The sequence below is a fragment of the Chionomys nivalis genome, chromosome 19, assembly GCF_950005125.1.
Source record: "Chionomys nivalis chromosome 19, mChiNiv1.1, whole genome shotgun sequence".
Classification (NCBI taxonomy): domain Eukaryota; kingdom Metazoa; phylum Chordata; class Mammalia; order Rodentia; family Cricetidae; genus Chionomys; species Chionomys nivalis.
Genome location: NC_080104.1, coordinates 10,480,438 through 10,499,910, shown reverse-complemented (window position 1 = coordinate 10,499,910; position 19,473 = coordinate 10,480,438). Strand labels below are relative to the sequence as shown.

General features: G+C 51.5%; 2 protein-coding genes across 6 annotated transcripts in view; one reads left to right on the top strand and one right to left on the bottom strand.

Moving 5' to 3' along the window:
- Ccnd3 (cyclin D3) overlaps positions 1-6,025 on the top strand; it is a 91,822-nt gene extending 85,797 nt beyond the window's left edge. For 3 of the 5 annotated variants that reach the window (XM_057794582.1, XM_057794580.1, XM_057794581.1), the window contains 4 exons: positions 2,071-2,286; positions 4,718-4,877; positions 5,280-5,416; positions 5,847-6,025. In XM_057794582.1, the coding sequence (XP_057650565.1) occupies positions 2,116-2,286; positions 4,718-4,877; positions 5,280-5,416; positions 5,847-6,014 (636 nt within the window). In that variant the 5' untranslated portion in view covers positions 2,071-2,115 and the 3' untranslated portion in view covers positions 6,015-6,025. Of the gene's footprint in view, positions 1-274; positions 1,211-1,675; positions 1,753-2,070; positions 2,287-4,717; positions 4,878-5,279; positions 5,417-5,846 lie in introns of those variants that run through there. The other 2 variants (XM_057794578.1, XM_057794579.1) reach the window with 2 other exon arrangements.
- Positions 6,026-6,992: 967 nt separating this feature from the next.
- On the bottom strand, positions 6,993-19,353 carry Bysl (bystin like). The gene is made up of 7 exons (XM_057794577.1): positions 18,816-19,353; positions 14,455-14,617; positions 11,129-11,267; positions 10,765-10,898; positions 9,598-9,758; positions 9,373-9,475; positions 6,993-8,967 (listed from the first exon to the last, which is right to left on the bottom strand). Exons 1-7 carry the CDS (start codon positions 19,078-19,080, stop codon positions 8,622-8,624), a joined length of 1,311 nt encoding a protein of 436 aa, XP_057650560.1. The 5' UTR covers positions 19,081-19,353; the 3' UTR covers positions 6,993-8,621.
- Between the last annotated feature and the right edge of the window lie 120 nt (positions 19,354-19,473).

The window sequence follows — 19,473 nt, the reverse complement described above, 5'->3', positions numbered from 1 at the left end:
GGCTTTTAATATGCTGATTTTGACCAACACTGTTCATACTGAAGTGTTCCACAAATCTCTAAACAATGCTGTGGCCTATCCAGCAGACCTGAGAAACTGCATTTCTTCTTTTGCTTTTCATTTTTGTAATTTAATAATTTCTATAATTTTATAATAGAATTTGTGTGTGTGTTGGAGGCATGTTACAGCGCTGGTGTGGAAGTCAGAGGACAGCTTATGGGAGTTGAATCTTTTCTTCCACCATGTGGGTCACAGGGATCACACTCAGGTTGTCAGACTTGGTGGCATGATCCTTTACTTTCTAAGCCATCGAATCAGCCAGATTCTGGTCAGCTTGCAGGTCTGTGGAATTCATTTAAGTAGACAAAGATTCTAGAGCTAGGTTTCCCCAAGGACTGACAGTGAGATCTTTGCAATTCACTTCTGTGCTTCAGTTTCATGGTCTGCAAAATAAAGCCCAACTCAGTTCATCCCTGGAAAGCACCTTAAGATAGGAGTGAGCCAACTATGCCGCTATTACCACATTCCCTAGAGCAATGAAGTACGGCACATACGTGAATGAATGAATAACTTTTGGCGACTAATTCTTTCCTGGGTAGCCAGAGTCACGGCAGGGCCCATTGATGGGTAAGAAGGCATCCTCCCAGAAAGTTCTCTCCACCCTCTCGGTCAGGAGGGCCCCGAGGGCCCGGAAGCCTGCAGGCCGGGCGCCCAGAGGACCAATGGGGCTGCGGGGAAGGAGGGGATAGCGCCCGCCAGCCCTTTCCGTCTGCGGCCCCGCCCCCTTGGAACGTTGTGACGTCGAAGCATTCCACGGTTGCTACATCGTCGCGAGGGGCGGGGCGCCTGTCAGGGAAGCGGTGCGCGCGGGTGGCGGGCGGGCTGGGGCTTCTCCGTACAGTGCCAGCGCCAGCGCCAGACCCGCCCGCACCCCGCGCTCTCCCTCGTGCGCGTCGCCTCTCCCAGGACTTCCCAGCCCGCACTCCTGCTCTCGCCCGTGAACCGTCGCAGAATGGAGCTGCTGTGTTGCGAGGGCACCCGGCACGCGCCCCGGGCCGGGCCCGACCCGCGGCTGCTGGGGGACCAGCGTGTCCTGCAGAGCTTGCTCCGCCTGGAGGAGCGCTACGTGCCGCGAGCCTCCTACTTCCAGTGCGTGCAAAAGGAGATCAAGCCGCACATGCGGAAGATGCTGGCATACTGGATGCTGGAGGTGAGGCCCGGACCGGTCCCCTCTCCTCACCCCACCCCCACCTCCGGCTCTGAGCAAATCGAAGTTGCCCTGTCGGGGCATCATGATCCGAACCACAATCTGTAAGATGCTTTGGCGGCCCAGACTTAAGGGGCCTGGCCTTTTCACCCAGGCACCCTAGCCAGCTGCCTGCGTTGTGTGCCTTTCCTTTCCCCAATCCCCATCGGCTTCTTCTGTGACTGCCAGTCACTTGGCACTGTAAACTTCACTTCGGGTCGGGAAAATGGGCTAAGGGCCACTATTTCCCCTCTGGCTACTTTGGGTGTCTCTTGCTTCCTTCCTTGCCCGGTGTTCTCGGGGAGCGCGTTTGGAAAACTCTGGGCTCGACCGCCTTCTCTCCAGAACTGGTTCCTGTGTCTGTCGCGGGGTTCTGGCGGGGGAAGCTGGTGGGGGTGGCGCGCGCTCGGTTCCGGTCCACAGGGAAATGAAAAGTGCAGGAGACCGCGCAGGAGTTCCCTCCCTTCCCCTTGGGAGTGTGTGTGCAGTGGGTGGTGGTAATGAGGGTAAGGTCCCAATTCTCTGTAGGTGACCCTTCCGTCCCCCTTCCGCTCGACGTGGGGGAGGGGAGTCTGGAATCCTTGGTGAGCTAGGGCTTCTCTCCTTTACACCCCCTCCACTCCGGGGTGGGGAGGAGGCCATGTAGAGGAAGTGGGGGGGTCACCTTGGGGAGGGCGCATCCTCCTCTGTTATAGATACTTGTCACTGTGAGTTTAGCCCCTCTCTGTTTATTTTTTGCTCCACATTCCACTCTCTCTCCACCCCGCATGCTGCTGTGTTTCACTTGGTCCTTCCCTAGCAATGACTCGTGCGCCATCCCTCAGGTGTGTGAGGAGCAGCGCTGCGAGGAGGATGTCTTCCCTCTGGCCATGAACTACCTGGATCGCTACCTGTCCTGCGTCCCCACCCGAAAGGCGCAATTGCAGCTCCTCGGTACCGTCTGCCTGTTGCTGGCCTCCAAGCTGCGCGAAACCACGCCCCTGACTATTGAGAAGCTTTGCATCTATACGGACCAAGCTGTGGCTCCCTGGCAGTTGCGGGTGCGTGTGGAATCCCCCCCTTTGCAGCCCCCCCTCCCCCGCTCTCAACATACTGTCGCCCTATGTACTAGAAAAAGGAATGCCAAGCTCACCCCCTCACTCACCAACCCTCCCCTTCCTCCAGGCCAGTGTTTTGGAAAAGAACTAGGGTGGGACAAAGGCCATGTAGTGTGGTATAGTTGTGCTTCAGTTGCAAGCTTGAAACTAAATGAACCCCCTTCTCTAACCATAGTGGGGTTCCACTCCTAACTCGTCTTTCCCCCAGATAGCAACAAGTCCTGTTGCCGGTCTATACACTAGTACTTTGCCTCCGGGTTTACACAGCCACTGTGAGTTATTTATTGGCAGCAGCAGGGCATGTCTGCACACCCCCACCGGAGTGGAATGTGCTTCACGTGGGGGAGGGGCTGCCTTGCACGGGTCTTTATCCCCGTGTGGACTTTGTGATGGAAAAGCCTCCCGGAGCTGATTAAAGCCAGGCCCTGATTGCTGGAAGGAAGTGCTGAGGTGTTTTCAGCCCTTTCGCTTCTATTCCCAAAGACAGAGCCCCTTCCCTACCCTCCCTTCCCCGGCTTCTCAAACACTGGAGCAGCTGCCCTGGGCCCGTGGAAGGGTTGGTTTCTCCCTTTGCCTCTTAGCCAGAGGCCAGAGGCAGACAGGGAGCTCAGCTGCAGCTGCTTCCGATGTGATAATATGATGCTGGTCCCCCCGGCCCTCCCACTCAGACCGAGGGCTTTCATAACCCTGTGGGGAGCTGCTGTCACTCCAGTGGTTTGGGAAGTGGCTCCTTGGGGCCTCTTGCTGGGAACTTGGGCTGGGCTCCTCCAGGCGGGGCAAAAATCGGTTGGGTTCTGCCCTGCCCCGGAGGAGTCTAGGGAGGAGGTGGAGGAACTGCTTGGATCTGGAAGAGAGCATGAACATCATCTCCCACAGGGTCTGGGGGAGAGGGTGGGTGAACTGGCACCTCCCTCCACCTTATTCTGTGGCTGGCCAAGCCTTCCCTGACCCTGAAAGGACTCTCTGGGCCCCATCTCCTAGGGAGGAGGGCAGCAGGCAGACTAATGTGATTGGCTGGCTGGGAAGCTAGGGTACTGGGGCCCCTGACTGCTGTGAGTCGGGGAACTGGATTCCTCTTCCTGTCAAGCAGCTCTCACGGATGGGAGGCCTGAGTTGGGAATCCGGGAGGCCCCACAGCTCTTTGTGAGGAATCTAGTAGTTTCCAGAGCCAGGGAGCAAGATGTTTTTGAGGGACTGAGGCAGGGAGGTAGACTTTGAGAAGAGATTAGGGTGGTCTACACGAGTGTGTGAGGGGAGTTTTTTCAGAATAGGCAAGTCCTTCTCCTACGGGCCCGCGCTCTGAGTGGCCTGCGGTCAGAGTTGTGAGGGACCTCCAAGAACACCAGCAGTCTAAACCCTTGCACAGCCGAGGCTGAGGCCCAGGAGAGGAGGGGAAAATTCCTACTGCACAGCGCGGACCAGAAGGCCTTAAAGCCAGGGCTGAAATGCACTCTGTCGGCCATGGTGTTCTGGAAGTAGGGTGGTGGTTTCCATGTTGTCCGGCTATGGGGGGGTGGTCACCTTCCCTCAGTGAGGACCCCCACACACACTCTGGTTGCCTCTTGTTCCCTCGAAGACTGGATGCTATGGTTACCAGGGCAAGCCTCTATACCTTACTTCTGGCTCTAGCCCAGGCGCTGTCTGTAGGGTCCTCTAAGAAGCCTGGGGCTGACACCTAGGTCGGGAGACAAAGAGAGGGACAGCTGTGGCTGGGGTCCTGGAAGAGGTTGGGTGGGGCTGACATTGCTACCTCATTGAGGAGTCAAACCCATGAGTTCCTTCCTGAGATAAAACAATGAAGAAATCCTCATGTGTGCAACTCGGAAATGCAACTCAGGCCCGGACTGGGAACCCCAGACGAATGAGCCGGGGTTAGTGCTCCTAGCCTCCTTCTAAGACCTCTCATTGGCTATGTAGGCTTGGGCTGGTTCCTCAGGGATCATCTGGATTCATCCTGTTTGACTTGGCCTCCCTGTCTTAAGACAGGACCCACCCCTGATGTCCCACAAAAGGGGTGTGGGTGGGGTTGGGTAACCTCCCTCTGAGGAACCTCAGGGGTGTTTCATACTGGTTCTGTCTCTTTAAGAGGCCTGGCTGAGAAGCAGGGCTGGGGAGGGACAGGCTAGGGATGATGCCCTCTCAAGTTCTTGCAATTTACAGCCTGCTTCAACTCAGGCTGTCCTCAAGTTCCTGAGGACTAAGGGATGCCAGTCATCCTGGCACCCAGTGATACTGAAGGGATGCTGAAGTAAATGCCCCAGCTCCTGCCTGCCCTCAGTGCCAACCCCTGCAGCCAGAAGCACAACTGTGAACCTTCCGCCATGTTCTCATGCCAGCCACTGACTGTATGCTTATCCTAACCCCCAATCCCCAGGAATGGGAGGTGCTTGTCCTGGGGAAGCTCAAGTGGGACCTTGCTGCTGTGATCGCACACGACTTCCTGGCTCTGATTCTGCACCGCCTTTCTCTGCCCAGTGACCGACAGGCCTTGGTCAAAAAGCATGCCCAGACCTTTCTGGCCCTCTGCGCTACAGGTAAGGGTCTTGGATAATCAGGATTTGAAGGATAAGCAGTATCCAGGAGATTGGTTCAATACTCAGAGCTATTTATGTAGGATCTTGGCAGTTCTGGGATGGAGGTGAGGCACTGTATAGTGACTTGCATAAGGCTTCCACCCCAGGGTTGTGGGCATTCTCTAGCCTGGGTGGATGGAACTGTTCACACAAGGTAGGGTGGGGTATAGTGGTTCAGTGGTAGATGCATGCCTCAGTCAATTGCCAGCACCATGCACACACACCAAACCCTCCCCTTGGCCCTGCGTCACCCCACCCGCTTCTGGGGGTTCCCAGTATGCTGTATTCATGCAGTCTGGCATGTTGTAACAGGGAGTAGGAAGTATAAAATGGCTCTTCTCACGGTTCCCTCTCTTTTACAAGATTACACCTTTGCAATGTATCCTCCATCCATGATCGCCACAGGCAGCATTGGGGCTGCAGTGCTAGGCCTAGGTGCCTGCTCTATGTCTGCAGATGAGCTCACAGAGTTGCTGGCAGGAATCACTGGCACCGAAGTGGTAAGTCTCAGGTCCCATTCACAAAAAGCTGTGCTATCTCTTGAATCCCCAGAAGAGGGCGGCATTCACTCCCACCCCCAAATTCCAATTGTACACTCTTGCCTGCTTCTGTGGCCTTTATCTCCTGCCTCTGGAGAGGACCGGGTGGGGTGAAAGACACTGCATGTAGCTGCCCCTCTCTTGCCAAGTGGTATGCTGCTGCGGCCTGGGGTGGGGGACTTGGTGTCAGATGCAGGGCTGCTCTCACACCCTTGCCACATCCTCTTGCCAGTTTCTGAGAACTAAAGAGCTGATTCCTGGGCTGGGCTGTGGCCTAACCTCCCCAGACTTCCCGGTGTGCAGGGAGGGGGAGGTGGCCTTTCCCTCCACCAGGCTGCTCTCAATGCTGTGGGGAAGAATCCCATCTGCTGACCTCGGTTCTTCTTCCTAGGACTGCCTACGGGCCTGTCAGGAGCAGATCGAAGCTGCGCTCCGGGAGAGCCTCAGGGAAGCTGCCCAGACAGCGCCCAGCCCAGTGCCCAAAGCTCCCCGGGGTTCTAGCAGCCAGGGATCCAGTCAGACCAGCACTCCCACAGATGTCACTGCCATCCACCTGTAGCTTGGAACAGCCCCTTCAGGTGGCCACCAAGCAGAGGAGGGGCCACTGCCACGCCCTCCCTTCCTCTAGAACAATCCATGCCATATCTGAAGAGGGGGACCCTTCTTCCTCTCACAAAGCCCAAGGGGCCAGGTCCTGCCTATCCCCACAGTGTGCACTAAGGTGCTGGCTGGCCATGAGGGCTCTCTGCATGGCCAGTCAGCTCCACCTGACCACCTTGGCTCTTCTGGGCCATTGCTGGTTAGAGAAATTCAAACAGGTAAAACTCATGCACCAGCATTCCCTTTAGAGTCTCTCCTCTCTGGGGGTCTAATCTTCTCAATTGCCAAAACGCCCCAATTCCTTCCAAAGGTGTTGCCCCTCCCAGATCAGTGCATTTGGGTTTGGGTCCTTCAGGCATCCTGACAGACATGCACGAAGAACCAGACAGATGGCTGCCGAGTAATCCATGCTCCCAGCTGCTTAGAGGAAACAGCCTAGGCCTTGGTCAGAGGGGCAAGAACCTACAAAATTCTTGCTTTGCTTCCTGCTTAGCTTCTGTGATTGAGGGGTCTTGAGGGGTGCTGATGGTCATTTTAATTTATTGCTTTGAGTACAACTGTAAGAGGGTACAGTGAGGCCTGTACCCCACAAGTGGTGGTAACCCTGGCGGTTGCTGTTTCCCTCCCCTCTGCTACTGCTTTGTGGTCCAGGAGCTGCTACAGCCTGGGATGGGGCCGTGCCTTCCTCTCCTGAGGCTCTCTCTGTACCTCATCTTCCATCTGAGGGCTTAAGCAGGGATGGATGCTCTGGAGGTAACGGGGCCTATCTGGAGAGGGCAAACCCTATTGACACAGGTCTTTCCTTAGGCCACAAGGTTTGGGCTGGTGGCCCATCTCTATCATGCTGCCTTAATAAAGATTCCGGAATAAACCTGGCTTTTGCAGTCACTGGGATTGTGTATAGAGGTGGGAGGCATGAGTCAGGCATCTCAGGCATGGAGTGCTAAGGCAATGTGGTCCTCTTTTAAATTATGGCCTAAGGAGTGGCTACCATACCCCAGAAGGCTCATGTGAAAATAGGGCTGGACAGTTTTATGTGAAAATTTTGCTGTGCTCCCACATAATGGGATTCCTGTAGTCTTTAGAGGAAGAAGTTCTAGGGTAGCCTGTGCTACATGGCAAAATTCTAAGACACGTGGGGCTGGAACAGTGGCTCAGTGCATTTGGCTAATCCTGAGAATCTGGATTTGACCACAGCCATCTCTAACTCCAGTCCTGGGGGATGTGATGCCATGCAGGCATGATGCTCACATATATTAAAAAATAACTGATGAGGGCTGGAGAGATGGCTCAGAGGTGAAGAGCACTGGCTGCTCTCCCAGAGGTCCTGAGTTCAATTCCCAGCAACCACATGGTGGCTCACAACCATATATGGTGGGATTTGGTGCCCTCTTCTGATGTGTAAGCATACATGAAAGAACACTGCATACATAATAAATAAATCTTCAAAAACTGATGAATGGGGTACGGGTGTGTCTGGAAACCCTTCCCCAGTACTGCAGGGAGGCAAACTGCTATGGTGAGCAATTTGGCTTGCTGAACTAGGTGTAGTTTTCTTTGCATCTACCTACTGTTTCCGAGACGAGACGGACTAAAAGTGCAAGCAAATGTGAATGTATCAACAGACTGAAACTGTTTCCAGATAAACGAACTGGACTCTAACTGGTGCACTTTTTTGAGAGCAAGAGTGGTATAGTAGGATGACTGGAGTCAGTTGTGCAAAACAGGGGGATGTAGATGTACCTCCCACCCCAACTGTTTGAGATAGGGTTTCACTGTATAGTTAGTCCTGACTAGCCTCAAACTTGCATATCTATGCTTGCTGCAACTAAGATTTCATACAAATTTCCCCAAGCCATTAAAAACTATGAAGGTTGTTCTTTGCTCATCATCTATACAAACAGGCTTTTGACCCTGGTTTGTCAACCACCTAAAGCTCTTGTTGCTGAGAGAGCAAGGAAGAAACCGCTGGACTTTGACTCTGCTGCTGTCTGCTTGAGAAAGGGTCTGCCCCTGCAGTCTTCACTGACAGCGATAGCTGTCGCCTTTCCAATGGACAACTCTATGGCGGCAGCAGCAGGTGTGCCCCCAAAGGAGCCCATGAATGTCATGTCAGAGGTCGGCGGGGCACTCACATACACACAGACAATGGTGAAGAGTAAGGGGCAGGGTGAGGGCTCTGACCTGGAAAAAGCTACAAGCGACTCTCACCTCTAGCTCCGGGGGAGGCAGGAACCTCCAGGGACTGTACCAAAACACAGAGCTCCAATAAATATCTGCCTTTGTTTTATCTGCACCCCAGTGAGCTGACATAGTAACTAGAGAGAGCAGCCCTTAAAGAAAGTGCCAGCTGGGTTGTGGGATTACTGAGCTGGGGTAACTCCTGTTAGCTCCCAGAAGTGAGTAGGGACCAAACCCTAGAATGGCAGAGAGCCAACCAGATTCAGTCTTCCTGCCCAGGGCTGGAGCCACAGATGCCATCGTAACCCTTCAGTGCCCTGACCTAGGTTTTTACACCCTGGGTTACCAGCTCCCATGCCCCCTGGACTAAGAGTGGTGACTGTTCTCATTCCATGGTGACGGGGACATCTTCCACATCTCTGGGGACTGCACTCTGAAGCTCACGTCTGACTTCAGGAGACAAGTGTGGGTGGGGCTGCAGGCGAAGCAGTTCTAGGAGGGCCTCCTTCTGTTCTGTGGCCAAATCAGCCTTGTAGCGTTGTGCCAGTGTCAGAAGGCACTGGTGCCAGAGCACAGGCAGCTGGCGCTTCTCTGTCCGGAAGCCCAGAAAATGGAAGACCAGGGCATCTAGCACACGGTAGGGCAATGCGTACTTCTTATCCAGCAGTAGGCGCAGGAAGATGCTGTTGGCACCGCTGTACTCCATCTCAGCAATCTTCAGCATGGCCGCACTAGGAGGGAAGGTGGAGTTACGGGCCACAGAGGAAAGTCTCCCCAGACTGAGCCTTACCTACAGCATGTTTAAGGTGTCACCACAGGCTCCTCATCTACTCATGACTCCACTCCAGGATTCGCTAGCCCATCTCTCCGTCCACACCTCTGCGCCTGGCTTGGATAGCAAGCAATCCCTGTATTCTCACACGTTCTTCCTAGGTATCCATTCATTCATGCAACCATTCGACTATTTACTGAACACCTACTATGTACCAGGGCCCAGGACCCTGTTCTTGAAGACCTTCTCTTCTACTAGAGTAACCATACACCCACTGGTTTAGAAAGCCAATCTTGCCAAGTCCTGGCCTCTCTACTACACGGCTCTCCACACTGGCCAGTCCCCTCCACCTCGCCAACACTACCTGGAGTGCAACACAGGGATGGAGCACTTAGTGATGATGCTGCCCACGATGATGGCTTCTCGGAGGGTACAAGTGCCAGACTCGCACAGTGGGATCAGGATTCCTAGGCAAAGTCATGGAATCCTGCGGTAAGGGAAATGAGGCAGTACCCAACCACCCTGAATCTAAGGACCACCAATGGAATACAGCCATTTGCCAAGCAGGACCTTTGACCCCTCCTTTCACCTTTGAACCAGGCTCCGGGCTTGAAGAGGGCCTTCTTGAGTGCCATGTAGAGGTGAAAGTTGAGCCGTTTGTATTCAGCAATGTCGTCTCGTACTCGGGGAAGCAGGACAAGGTTGTAGAAGCGTTGAGCCATGCGTTCTTTCAGGTTAGAGGCAAAAATCCTAGCAGGGTGGGAGTTTCCAAGTCACAAGACTGTCTGGTCCTGGCCCTTTAAATATCACTGTGGATGGTGCACGCAAGAGGGTTTTATAGTAAGATATGGGGACATCATTTCAGAGAGCTGTATATGGGAGCTGTGTGCAGACCACATCCTGGTCAGCTTAAAGAGAAGAGGTCGGCAATATAGGATGACCCCCAACAGAGAGCATGCACTGTCTCCCTGGTGTTGTTTTTTTTTTTTTTTTTTTTTTTTTTTTAAATATTTATTTATCATGTATACAATATTCTGTCTGTGTGTATGCCTGAAGGCCAGAAGAGGGCGCCAGACCTCTTTACAGATGGTTGTGAGCCACCATGTGGTTGCTGGGAATTGAACTCAGGACCTTTGGAAGAGCAGGCAATGCTCTTAACCACTGAGCCATCTCTCCAGCCCCCTGGTGTTGTTTTAATTTGTTATTTTATGTGTGTGGGTATTTTGCCAGCATTATGTCTGTGCACCATATATGTGCCTGGTACCCATGGACACCATAGGAGAAATCTAACTTCCTGAAACCACCATGTGGGTGCTGGGAATTGAACCCAGGACTTCTAACCCACCGAGTCACCTGTCCAGACCCTATTATTTTCTTACAACGACTGGGGCTTGAACCCATGGAGTTCTGTGCATTATTTAAGCAAGGCACTTCAAGCCACTCCCGTAGTCCAGTTTTTGCTGGCCTCTCAGCTACTTGCTCTCCTTTCCCCATCATGAAGGACCTGCCATCACCTGGAGAATCAGAATTCTCAAGCTATTCTCCCACACCAGGGCCATAGCCTGGAAGCTATCTAAGCCCTTCTCATAGAAGTGTACCACAGGACTTTGTCCTACAAATCTAAGAGGAGAATAATAAGTTAAGAGAATAATAATGGGGAGAGGGATGGGCTGGCCCATGGCATGGCTAAGGGAGGCAGAGCCTGCACACCCACACCCTGTCCCATAAGGCAGCCACCATAGCCCATTCATGCTACCTGGTAGCTTGGTACATGGCAGCTGCAGTCCAGGCCTCGGGCTCAGTGACATAGAGGATTTGCTCCCAGTTGGACAGTGCGGGGATGATCTTAAAAGCCTTGGGCAGTTTCCCACTGCGGTACTTAGATAATACCTGGGGACAAAGGAGGCAAAGTCATCAGCACCCACGGTTGTGGCCCTGGCCCCATCGCTGTGTTTTCATGCGCTGCCTCACCTTACCTTCAGAACAACCCAAAAATGCTCATTTTTCAGGTGACCAGAGTTTAGTGACTTCCAGGTAAGAGGCAGCGCAAGAGCCTGAGCCCACCAATTCTACCTCAGTCAGGTGCCATGTGTGAGAGCCCTCCTGTTTTTAACCCTTACCTCCCGGACCCCTCTGTAGACCTCCAGGACTCGGGGGTCCAGCTGAGGCATGGGCAGGCCTGACACCTCTGACATGACAGTCTCCACCTCTGTCTGCTTCTCAGTCAGCTTCTCCATGATGATGTCAGCCAGAGTGCGCCTGTGGAGACGGGAGGGACAAAGAAGTAGGGTCACTTTCAGGAAGCTTTAAAGTCCCCTCACCCTTTCATGGAAGGGCGGGAGGGAGAGGGAAATAAACAAGCCAGCCAGCCAGCCATGGTGGCACAAGTCTTTAATTCCAACACTTGGGAGACAGGCAGATCTCTGTGAGTTTAAGGCCAGTACGGTGGCCTGCATAGGGAATTTCAGGTCAGCCAGGACCACACAGTGAGATCCTATCTCAAAGGGAAAAACGAAAGCCACAAAACAGTCCCAAAACAAAACAGGGATGCTCCACAAACTTGCGTGTCATCCCTGCATGGGGCCACGCCAGTCTCTTACTGTTTCAGTTTTAGCATAAGTGCTGTTAGAAGCAAACAACTTACAATTCCCCGGATGCTGACAACCTGCGATCCCACTGGGATATGCAGCCTCAACTCCCCAGTATGTCCACTTAGCCACCACAGACTGCTGCAGAGAGCGAAGGACCTGAACGTCACCGTGGTGTGGAGGTTAGGTCCTTGCACTCTGAAGCCAGTCTAATCAGGTGTCACTCTTCTGCCCCTGTGCGACCTTGGGCCTGTCCCTTGACTCCTTTACGCCTCAGTCTCCTAGCTATGAAGTGACGACAGTAACAGGAAAACCTTGCCCAGTCAGCTGAGGGGTGAGATCCGAGATGCATGGGCACCACTCAGAACCACCAGTCTAGAGTCAGTGTGTGTCCCAGGATGCCTACTTCAAACACACCTATCACCGCTGGAAGAATGGGGAGCACTGCAGAGTGCAAACTGGAGCTCTGGCCTCGTGGACATGACATGCATCTCTATCCAGGCAGCTTCATTCACTAAGGAGACCACAGCAACAGCTTCCTTCCATCATAGAAACCAGTCTTTAAGTCAATAGCCCACTTCTCAGCCTCTTTCAATTACCTTGAAAACTTTACTGTTATTGTTGTGTGTGCTCATGTGAAGTCAGTAGACTACTCTGTGGAGTCGAGTTCTCCTTCCACCTTAAAGTAAGCTGCGGGGACTGAACTTAGGGACCAGGCTTGTGTAGCAAGCATGTGCCACCCACTGAGCCATCTTGCTGCCTCCCCATTTCAGCCTCTTTAAACAGAAGCTATCAAATGAGGATCCAAAATTACCACGGCCTGGAGATGGAAATACAACTCAGAGGTTACGAGCACTTACTGCTCTTGCAGAGGACCTGGGTTCAGTTCCCATCACCCACACAGTGGCTGTGACTCCTGTTTTCATTCTTCTGACTTTCATGGGCACCAGGAATGCACATGATGTACATACATACAGGTAAATACTCATACACATAAAGTGGTGTAGGAGTTCCTTCTGCTTGTGTGTTGCTTTCATTGGAGAATGAATAAAGAAACTGCCTTGGCCTAGTTGACAGGACAGAACTTAGGTAGGCGGAGTAGACAGAACTGAATGCTGGGAAGAAGGACAGAGTGGAAGACACCATGGATCTCCTGCCTGAGACGGATGTTGGTTAGAATCTTGCCGGTAAGCCACAGTCACGTGGCGATACACAGATTAATGGAGATGGGTTAAACTAATATGTAAGAGTTAGCCAATAAGAAGTTAGAGCTAATGGGCTGGGCAGTGTTTAAATGAACACAGTTTCTGTGTGATTATTTCAGTTGTAAGCTAGCCAAGCGGCTGGGAGGGAACAAAGGGCCACCCTCCTTGTGCAACAATAAAGTAAAATGAAGAAATCAAAAAATAATTACTACCATAGTAGGTTATAGTCTGTTGATGGCATCTGTGTCCTATGATCTGAGGACACAGATTTTTTTGAGACAGGGTTTCTCTGAGTTCCCTGGCTGTAGATGCCTCTGCCGGGTGCTGGGATTAAAGGTGTGAGCCATCAGTGTGGCTGATGGGAGGTGCTTTTATTCCAGACATAGACGTAGGACTTGAGACTCTGAGGTTAACAACCCACCTAAGGCCTTAAGGCTTTATTAGGGAAAGGGTGAGATTTCAGTCTTTCAACCTCTAGTTTGGGAGCTTCCCAGTGCCTCCAGTGTGCCCTAGATTACAGGGCCCGACGGAGCTTCACAGCACCTCCAGTGTGCCCTAGATCACACGGCCTGACATCGCTTCACAGTGCCTCCAGTGTGCCCTAGATCACACGGCCTGACATCGCTTCACAGTGCCTCCAGTGTGCCCTAGATCACACGGCCTGACATCGCTTCACAGCACCTCCAGTGTGCCCTAGATCACACGGCCTGACATCGCTTCACAGTGCCTCCAGTGTGCCCTAGATCACACGGCCTGATGGCTGTGTTCCCAAAGAACTTGACCTGACTTCGGAAGATGCCAGCAGAAGTGCTTAGAATTCCGAGTCTCCTTTTCTACTGTCTTGTCACTAACAGCAAATTGTAGAAACATATTCTGCAAAGTTTATCAGAATCACGAAAGAGCAGATATGAGGTGGGTCCGAGAGCCGTCTGGGGACAGGCACATGGCCCAGATACACGCTTTGTGACTTCTATTAGAGCTGTAGACATCGTCTGGGAGGGCTCCTCTCCATTCTATACACTCAAGCCGCTCACCATTTCACATACACACTTGGAAGAACTGAAGGCCACATGTTTGCAGGGTCAGAATAAACTGGATGAGGGCCTTCTGCCCTAAACTCACTCCCCTCCACTGGGCTCAAGAATCTGACCAGAGGCAGCCTAAATACCTGCATGCTTTAGAAGCAACATTTATACCAGATGGGGATGAAGATGAATCTGCGGTTCTGCCTGAAGGCAGTTTTACCCTCTGGTGATAGTTAGCAATGCCTGGGATAATTTTTCATTATCACCACTGGTATTTAGAGGCAGATGTCAGAGGAGCCTCAGGTTCTAGCTTCCACACACAGTAACCCAGCCCAAATGCCAGGGTCGAGACTGAAAGCCCCGAATTAAAGGACGCCTAAGATCTGAGAACAATACACAAGAACAAACACAGTGGAATGGACTCCAGATATTAAAAGGAACTGGGTAATCTAGGGAAGTTCTACATCGGATGCACAAAGGGCAGATATTTGGAGTCTGAGTGACGCCCATTCAGAAGGTTTGGTATCCTACAGTTGACAATGCTCAAACCAAAAGTTGGCCAGGGTATTTACTAGTCTGTGGGGACTTTCTACCAGGATCCACTGTCCCAACACTGAAGCAGCCCTACCTGACGGGAGGGTTCTTGTTCATGAACATTTCAATGGCACGCTCATCCTCGGGGTCCACGACCACCTCTGCTTGGTGGTCCACCCCGGTCATTCTGGCTGCCTTCTCCAGGGTGGGCCACTCCTCATCCTCATCATCAGATCCATCCTGTGGCACTCCCGGCCCTAAAGAGAAAGGTAAAATGGTAAGCACAGAGGGTAGGGGCTTCTGAGTCCGTTCACTTCTGCCATGCGCCACATGCCTGGGTGCTGGAGACACACGTGTGCAAAAAGAGGGAGCACAGCGTTACCAACTATCTTTCTGTCTTCTGAGACTCGGAAAGTTTCTTTGGGGGAAGGGGAGGTTGAGACAGGATTTCTGTGTAGCTTTGGAGCCTCTCCTAGAACTCTCTCCGTAGACCAGGCTGGCCTCGAACTCACAGAGACCCGCCTGCCTCTGCCTCCCAAGTGCTGGGACTAAAGGCGTGCGCCACCACTGCCTGGTAAGACTTGGAATCTTGAGAGATAAAATACAACTACATGAAACAGAGTAATGCCAGTAAATAATGAATGACATGCTGCTCCCAGTAATCTAGAAGGATCTACACACATGTAACCTGGTTAGTCAGATAACCTCAAGAAATAGACACTATTGTTGGGCAGTGGTGGTGCACGTCTTTAATCCCAGCACTTGGGAGGCAGAGGCAGAGGTAGGCGGATCTCTGTGAGTTCTAGGACAGCCTGGTCTACAGAATGAGTTCTGGGAAAGCAAGGGCTACACAGAGAAACCTTGTCTCAAAAAACCAAAAAGAAGTCGGCACTATCACTGCACCAAGTTCAAACTAAGACGGAAAAGTTGATGTGTCCAGAGCAGGCAGGTGGGATCCCGACTGCGCCTTCTTCCCTGCTAGCGGCTTGCACGGTAGAGCTGAATCCTGCGCTAACACTAAAAGGATGGTAGAGGCGGCAGGTGCCACGCACCGATGAGGCTCTGGATGGGCGATGTAAGAGCTGCAGTGGGTCTCATGTCCTAGAAAAGGACTTTAATACTATCAGAATGCTGGGCATTAAAGAGTCAGAGACAGAAATAGGACCACAGGGCCAGAAAGGAAAGGTACAGCCAACCTGGAAGGCCCCAAGGCTAGGCAGTGGTATTCAGCCTCTAATCAACCAATACACGTAAGTTACCGACTTGGACCCCCAGGCCCCAAATCATGACATGACACTGTGAATGCTCGGCCTCAGCTTTAGGCTTCTTTCTATCTAGCTTTTTTTTTTTTTAAACCTAAATTAACCCATTTCTATTAATCTATGTGCTGCCCTAAGGCTCATTCACCTCATCTAGGAACTGTGCATCCTGCTTTCCTGCTTCCTCTGTGTCTGGCTGGCAGGTCCATGCTGGGCTGGCCTTTTTTCTCTCTGCACCCCAGACCATCCTATCCCTCTCCTGCCTAGCTACTGCCTATTCAGCTTTTTATTAGACCGATCAGGTACCTTAGGCCGGCAAGGCGAAACAGCAATACATCTTTACATGGTTAAATCCAATACATTTTTAGATAGTTAAACAATTATTCTGCAACACAAACAAAAGTAACACATCCTTACACAGTTAAACAAACATTCTATTCTGCAGTACTCACTCATACAGTCAAGGATGACCTGGAATTCCTGATTCTCCTGTCTCCACCTCCCAAGTATTACAATCATAAACATGTGCCACAATGCCTAACATTGAACTCTTGATTTTTTTTTGAGAGACAGGGTCTGACCTTGTAGTCTTGGCTGGCATGGAGCTTGCTCAAACTCACAGATATCCATTTGCCTGTCTCTGCTTCCTGAGGATTTATAGTCATGTGCCAACATACCTGGCTGACTTTTGAAACACCACACATAGCTGGCAAAGCACCTGGAAAAGAGTCTAACAAACCAAAGGAGTAGAAATACCATACAACAATAGGTCATTTGCACCAGAACTGGAATAAGGGTATACATAGCTCAGTAGAGTATGCATAACACGTCCAGTGAGAAGCGTTTTTTGTTTTTAAATTTTGTTTTTAGATCTATATATATTATTATATGTGTATGCTGTTCATCACAAGTGTGCCTGGTGCCCAAAGAGGTTAGAAGAGGGCACATGATCCCATGGGATTGGAGATATAGACAGCTGTGGTCTGCATGTGAATATTGGGAACCAAACCCAGGTCTTCTGCAAGAACAAGTATCCCCTCCCCCTCTTTGAGACAGGTAGCTCCAGCTGACCGGAACTTACTATGTAGTACAGGTTGGTCTCAAGCTTGGAGATCTGTCTGCCTCTGCCTCCTAATTGCTGGGATTAAAGGTGTGCATCACCACTGCCCAGCTACGAACAAGCTTTCTTAAGATCTGAGGACCAAATTATTGAGAGTTTTCCCCTGCTCTCTACACATCATGGCACACAAAATAAATAAATAAATAAATGTTGGCAAGTGTTGTGAAACGAACAGGGCAGAGCTGGCTGTTGGCATATGTGGGGTAGGTATCTTAGTTCTGCATGTGCACTCTTGTATCGTGTGTGCAGCAGAGGTGAATCTTCGGTGTTATTCATCAGCATGTGATGACCTTGTTTTTTTTGTGACCGGGTCTGGCTGGGACCTGGGATGAGCTGATTAGGCTTCAGCCTAGAAGCTTTGGGATCACAAGCTGCCGCGGGTGGAATTCAGGGCTTCATGCTTTTCAAAGCACATATTTTACCAAATGAACTACTAGTTTGTTTTTTTTTTTTTGTTTTTGTTTTTGTTTTTTTTTTTTTTTTGGTTTTTCGAGACAGGGTTTCTCTGTGGCTTTGGAGCCTGTCCTGGAACTAGCTCTGTAGACCAGGCTGGTCTCGAACTCACAGAGATCCGCTTGCCTCTGCCTCCCGAGTGTGAACTACTAGTTTGTGTTCAGACCGACAGCAGAGGAGGGCCAAGCAGAGCGCCGCTGATCTCTGGCTGTTGAGTGGACTACAGAGGTTACAAAACACAAGTATGATGCTACCCCAGTAATTAAGGGGAGAGACCATGATCCTTTAAACAGGAAGATGTTCTGAGTTAATGGAAAGTGATCCGGTTCTGGATATATTCTGAAGACAAAATCATCAGGGTTCACTGACTAATCAGATGTAGAATGAGGAGGAGGAGCCAAGATTCTGCTTTGAGCCTGGGAAGGCTAATGTGCTAACAGACTCCATGGAGCAAGCGGAGAGATGTCAGGCAGACAGCTGGATATAAGGATGTTTACTGGAAGAGCAATGTCTGGGAGAAAAAGCTGGGAGTATTTATCAAATAGATGGCTTCAAACTGGAAATCTGCTGACAGCAACACAGGAGGACCAAAAGCTCAGGCCTGCCTTGGTCACAGAGCAAGTGCAAGTTCAGTATGAGCAAATTAAGGAAACAAAGTATAAAAATTAAAAAAAACAATTTTTTAAGAGCAGGTGTGGTACTAAACATCTATAACGCCACCACTCGGAATCAGAGGCAAAATCAGCAGTTCAAGGCCATCCTCACCTACACAGGAGTTTGAGGTCACCCTGGGCGTGAGACCCTACCTCAGAACACCTAAAAGAAAGCAGGTAAAGCTACTACGGCCCTACAGCCATAATCAATGATCTCAATACTGCTTTCGGGACAAAAAAAAGAACAGAGAACTAAGCAGCTGGAGACCAACAACACTTCCTTCCCAATGAGACAAGAATCAAGCCCTTTTCACTCATCTCTGCGGCCTTCGCGCTTCTAAAGCAGTGTTTGCCTTCCTCTGATACTGGAACATTTCCCGTTTGCTTTCCGGATCTTAGTTAGAAAGGCACGAAACCTGGGATACCCGCCCTGGAGAATTAATAGCGGTTTTGTTTTGAATAGGAATATATTCATTTTCTTCCACTCTCTTGAGGGACAGGGTTATACCATGTAGCTCAGGCTGAACTGGAACTCACTACGTAGTCCAACAGGGGCTTCTGCTTTAGCTTCTCGAGTGCTGGGATTACAGGCGAGCACCGCCGCTCCTGGCTGGAATATATTACTCTAATTATCTACTTAATGTTCTCTGCTTTGGGATAGACTTCTGATGCTTACAGCAGGGACGAGTATCTTGTTTATTTTGGTATTAGAACTGCCTAAATTCTTAGCACAGTTAAAAGCATTAACGCAGGTAGCCCACATATACTTCAAAAGCCCAGAGAATAAATATTAGAACTTGGTGTGCGCGGTCACTTCCTGTTGGCTTAACTCTGGGGTTCCGGAAGCCAGAGGTGGAAGTGAAGGACCACGCGGGAAAGAAAAGTTGCCTCTTCTTTTTAACTCCAACCCAGTATCTGGATGGACTGCGGTAACCCAGCCCAACCCACCACTCCACCTTCTGTCACTAACCCAGCCGCGTGGAGCGCTCTCGCGGTTTTGCAGGCTGGTCTCCAGCGCCGTGCTCGGTCTCGAGTTCCTCCTGCTGCTGCCGGGCTTGCTGCAAGATCCGTCTGCTCAACCGGGGTCCCACATACTCTTCCTCCTCTTCGACCCCGCGACCTCGCCGTTTGTCTCGGGTTCCTGCGCGCACTGCATTCCCAGCCAGAATCTGCTCGGCTAGAGGTGCATGCTTCTCCTGATTCCCGGCCCCTCGGGCCGCCTTGAATTTGGGCATTTTTCTCGAAAAACTTGCCCACAAGGTTTACACGTGGGGAGCCGGCTTTAAAGCTATGATTGCGCTTGCGCGCTGAATTCCGGTGGCCAAGAGATTACTGAGAGATCACAGCGCCCCCCAGCGTTCGGAGGCCGGAAGTTCCTCATATACCGCCAAGTCTCGTAGAGCTCCGGGGCTTGGAGCTGGACTCCCCAAATTCTCAGGTACTCTCATTGTCTGGAAGAGGTGGAAGTCCGAGTCACCTTTTCCAGACCTCATGAATGTAGGCTAAGGTGTCCTGTCAAAGCAAAGCGCGCCTTGGGGGCGGAGCCGGGTCGATGACGTACTAGAAGTGTCACCGCTGGAGCGCTCGGACACGCCCCTTTCCTGTGGGCGCGCCGCCCTGGCGCCCAG

Excerpts from the sequence above, each read along its gene's own strand:
- Bysl (XM_057794577.1), bottom strand. The coding sequence starts at position 19,080 with ATGCCCAAATTCAAGGCGGCCCGAGGGGCCGGGAATCAGGAGAAGCAT. Across the intron at positions 14,618-18,815 it reads AGAGCGCTCCACGCGGCTGG|GGCCGGGAGTGCCACAGGAT; the intron begins GTTAGTGACAGA and ends CTTTCTCTTTAG. Across the intron at positions 10,899-11,128 it reads TCTACAGAGGGGTCCGGGAG|GTATTATCTAAGTACCGCAG; the intron begins GTAAGGGTTAAA and ends CTTTGTCCCCAG.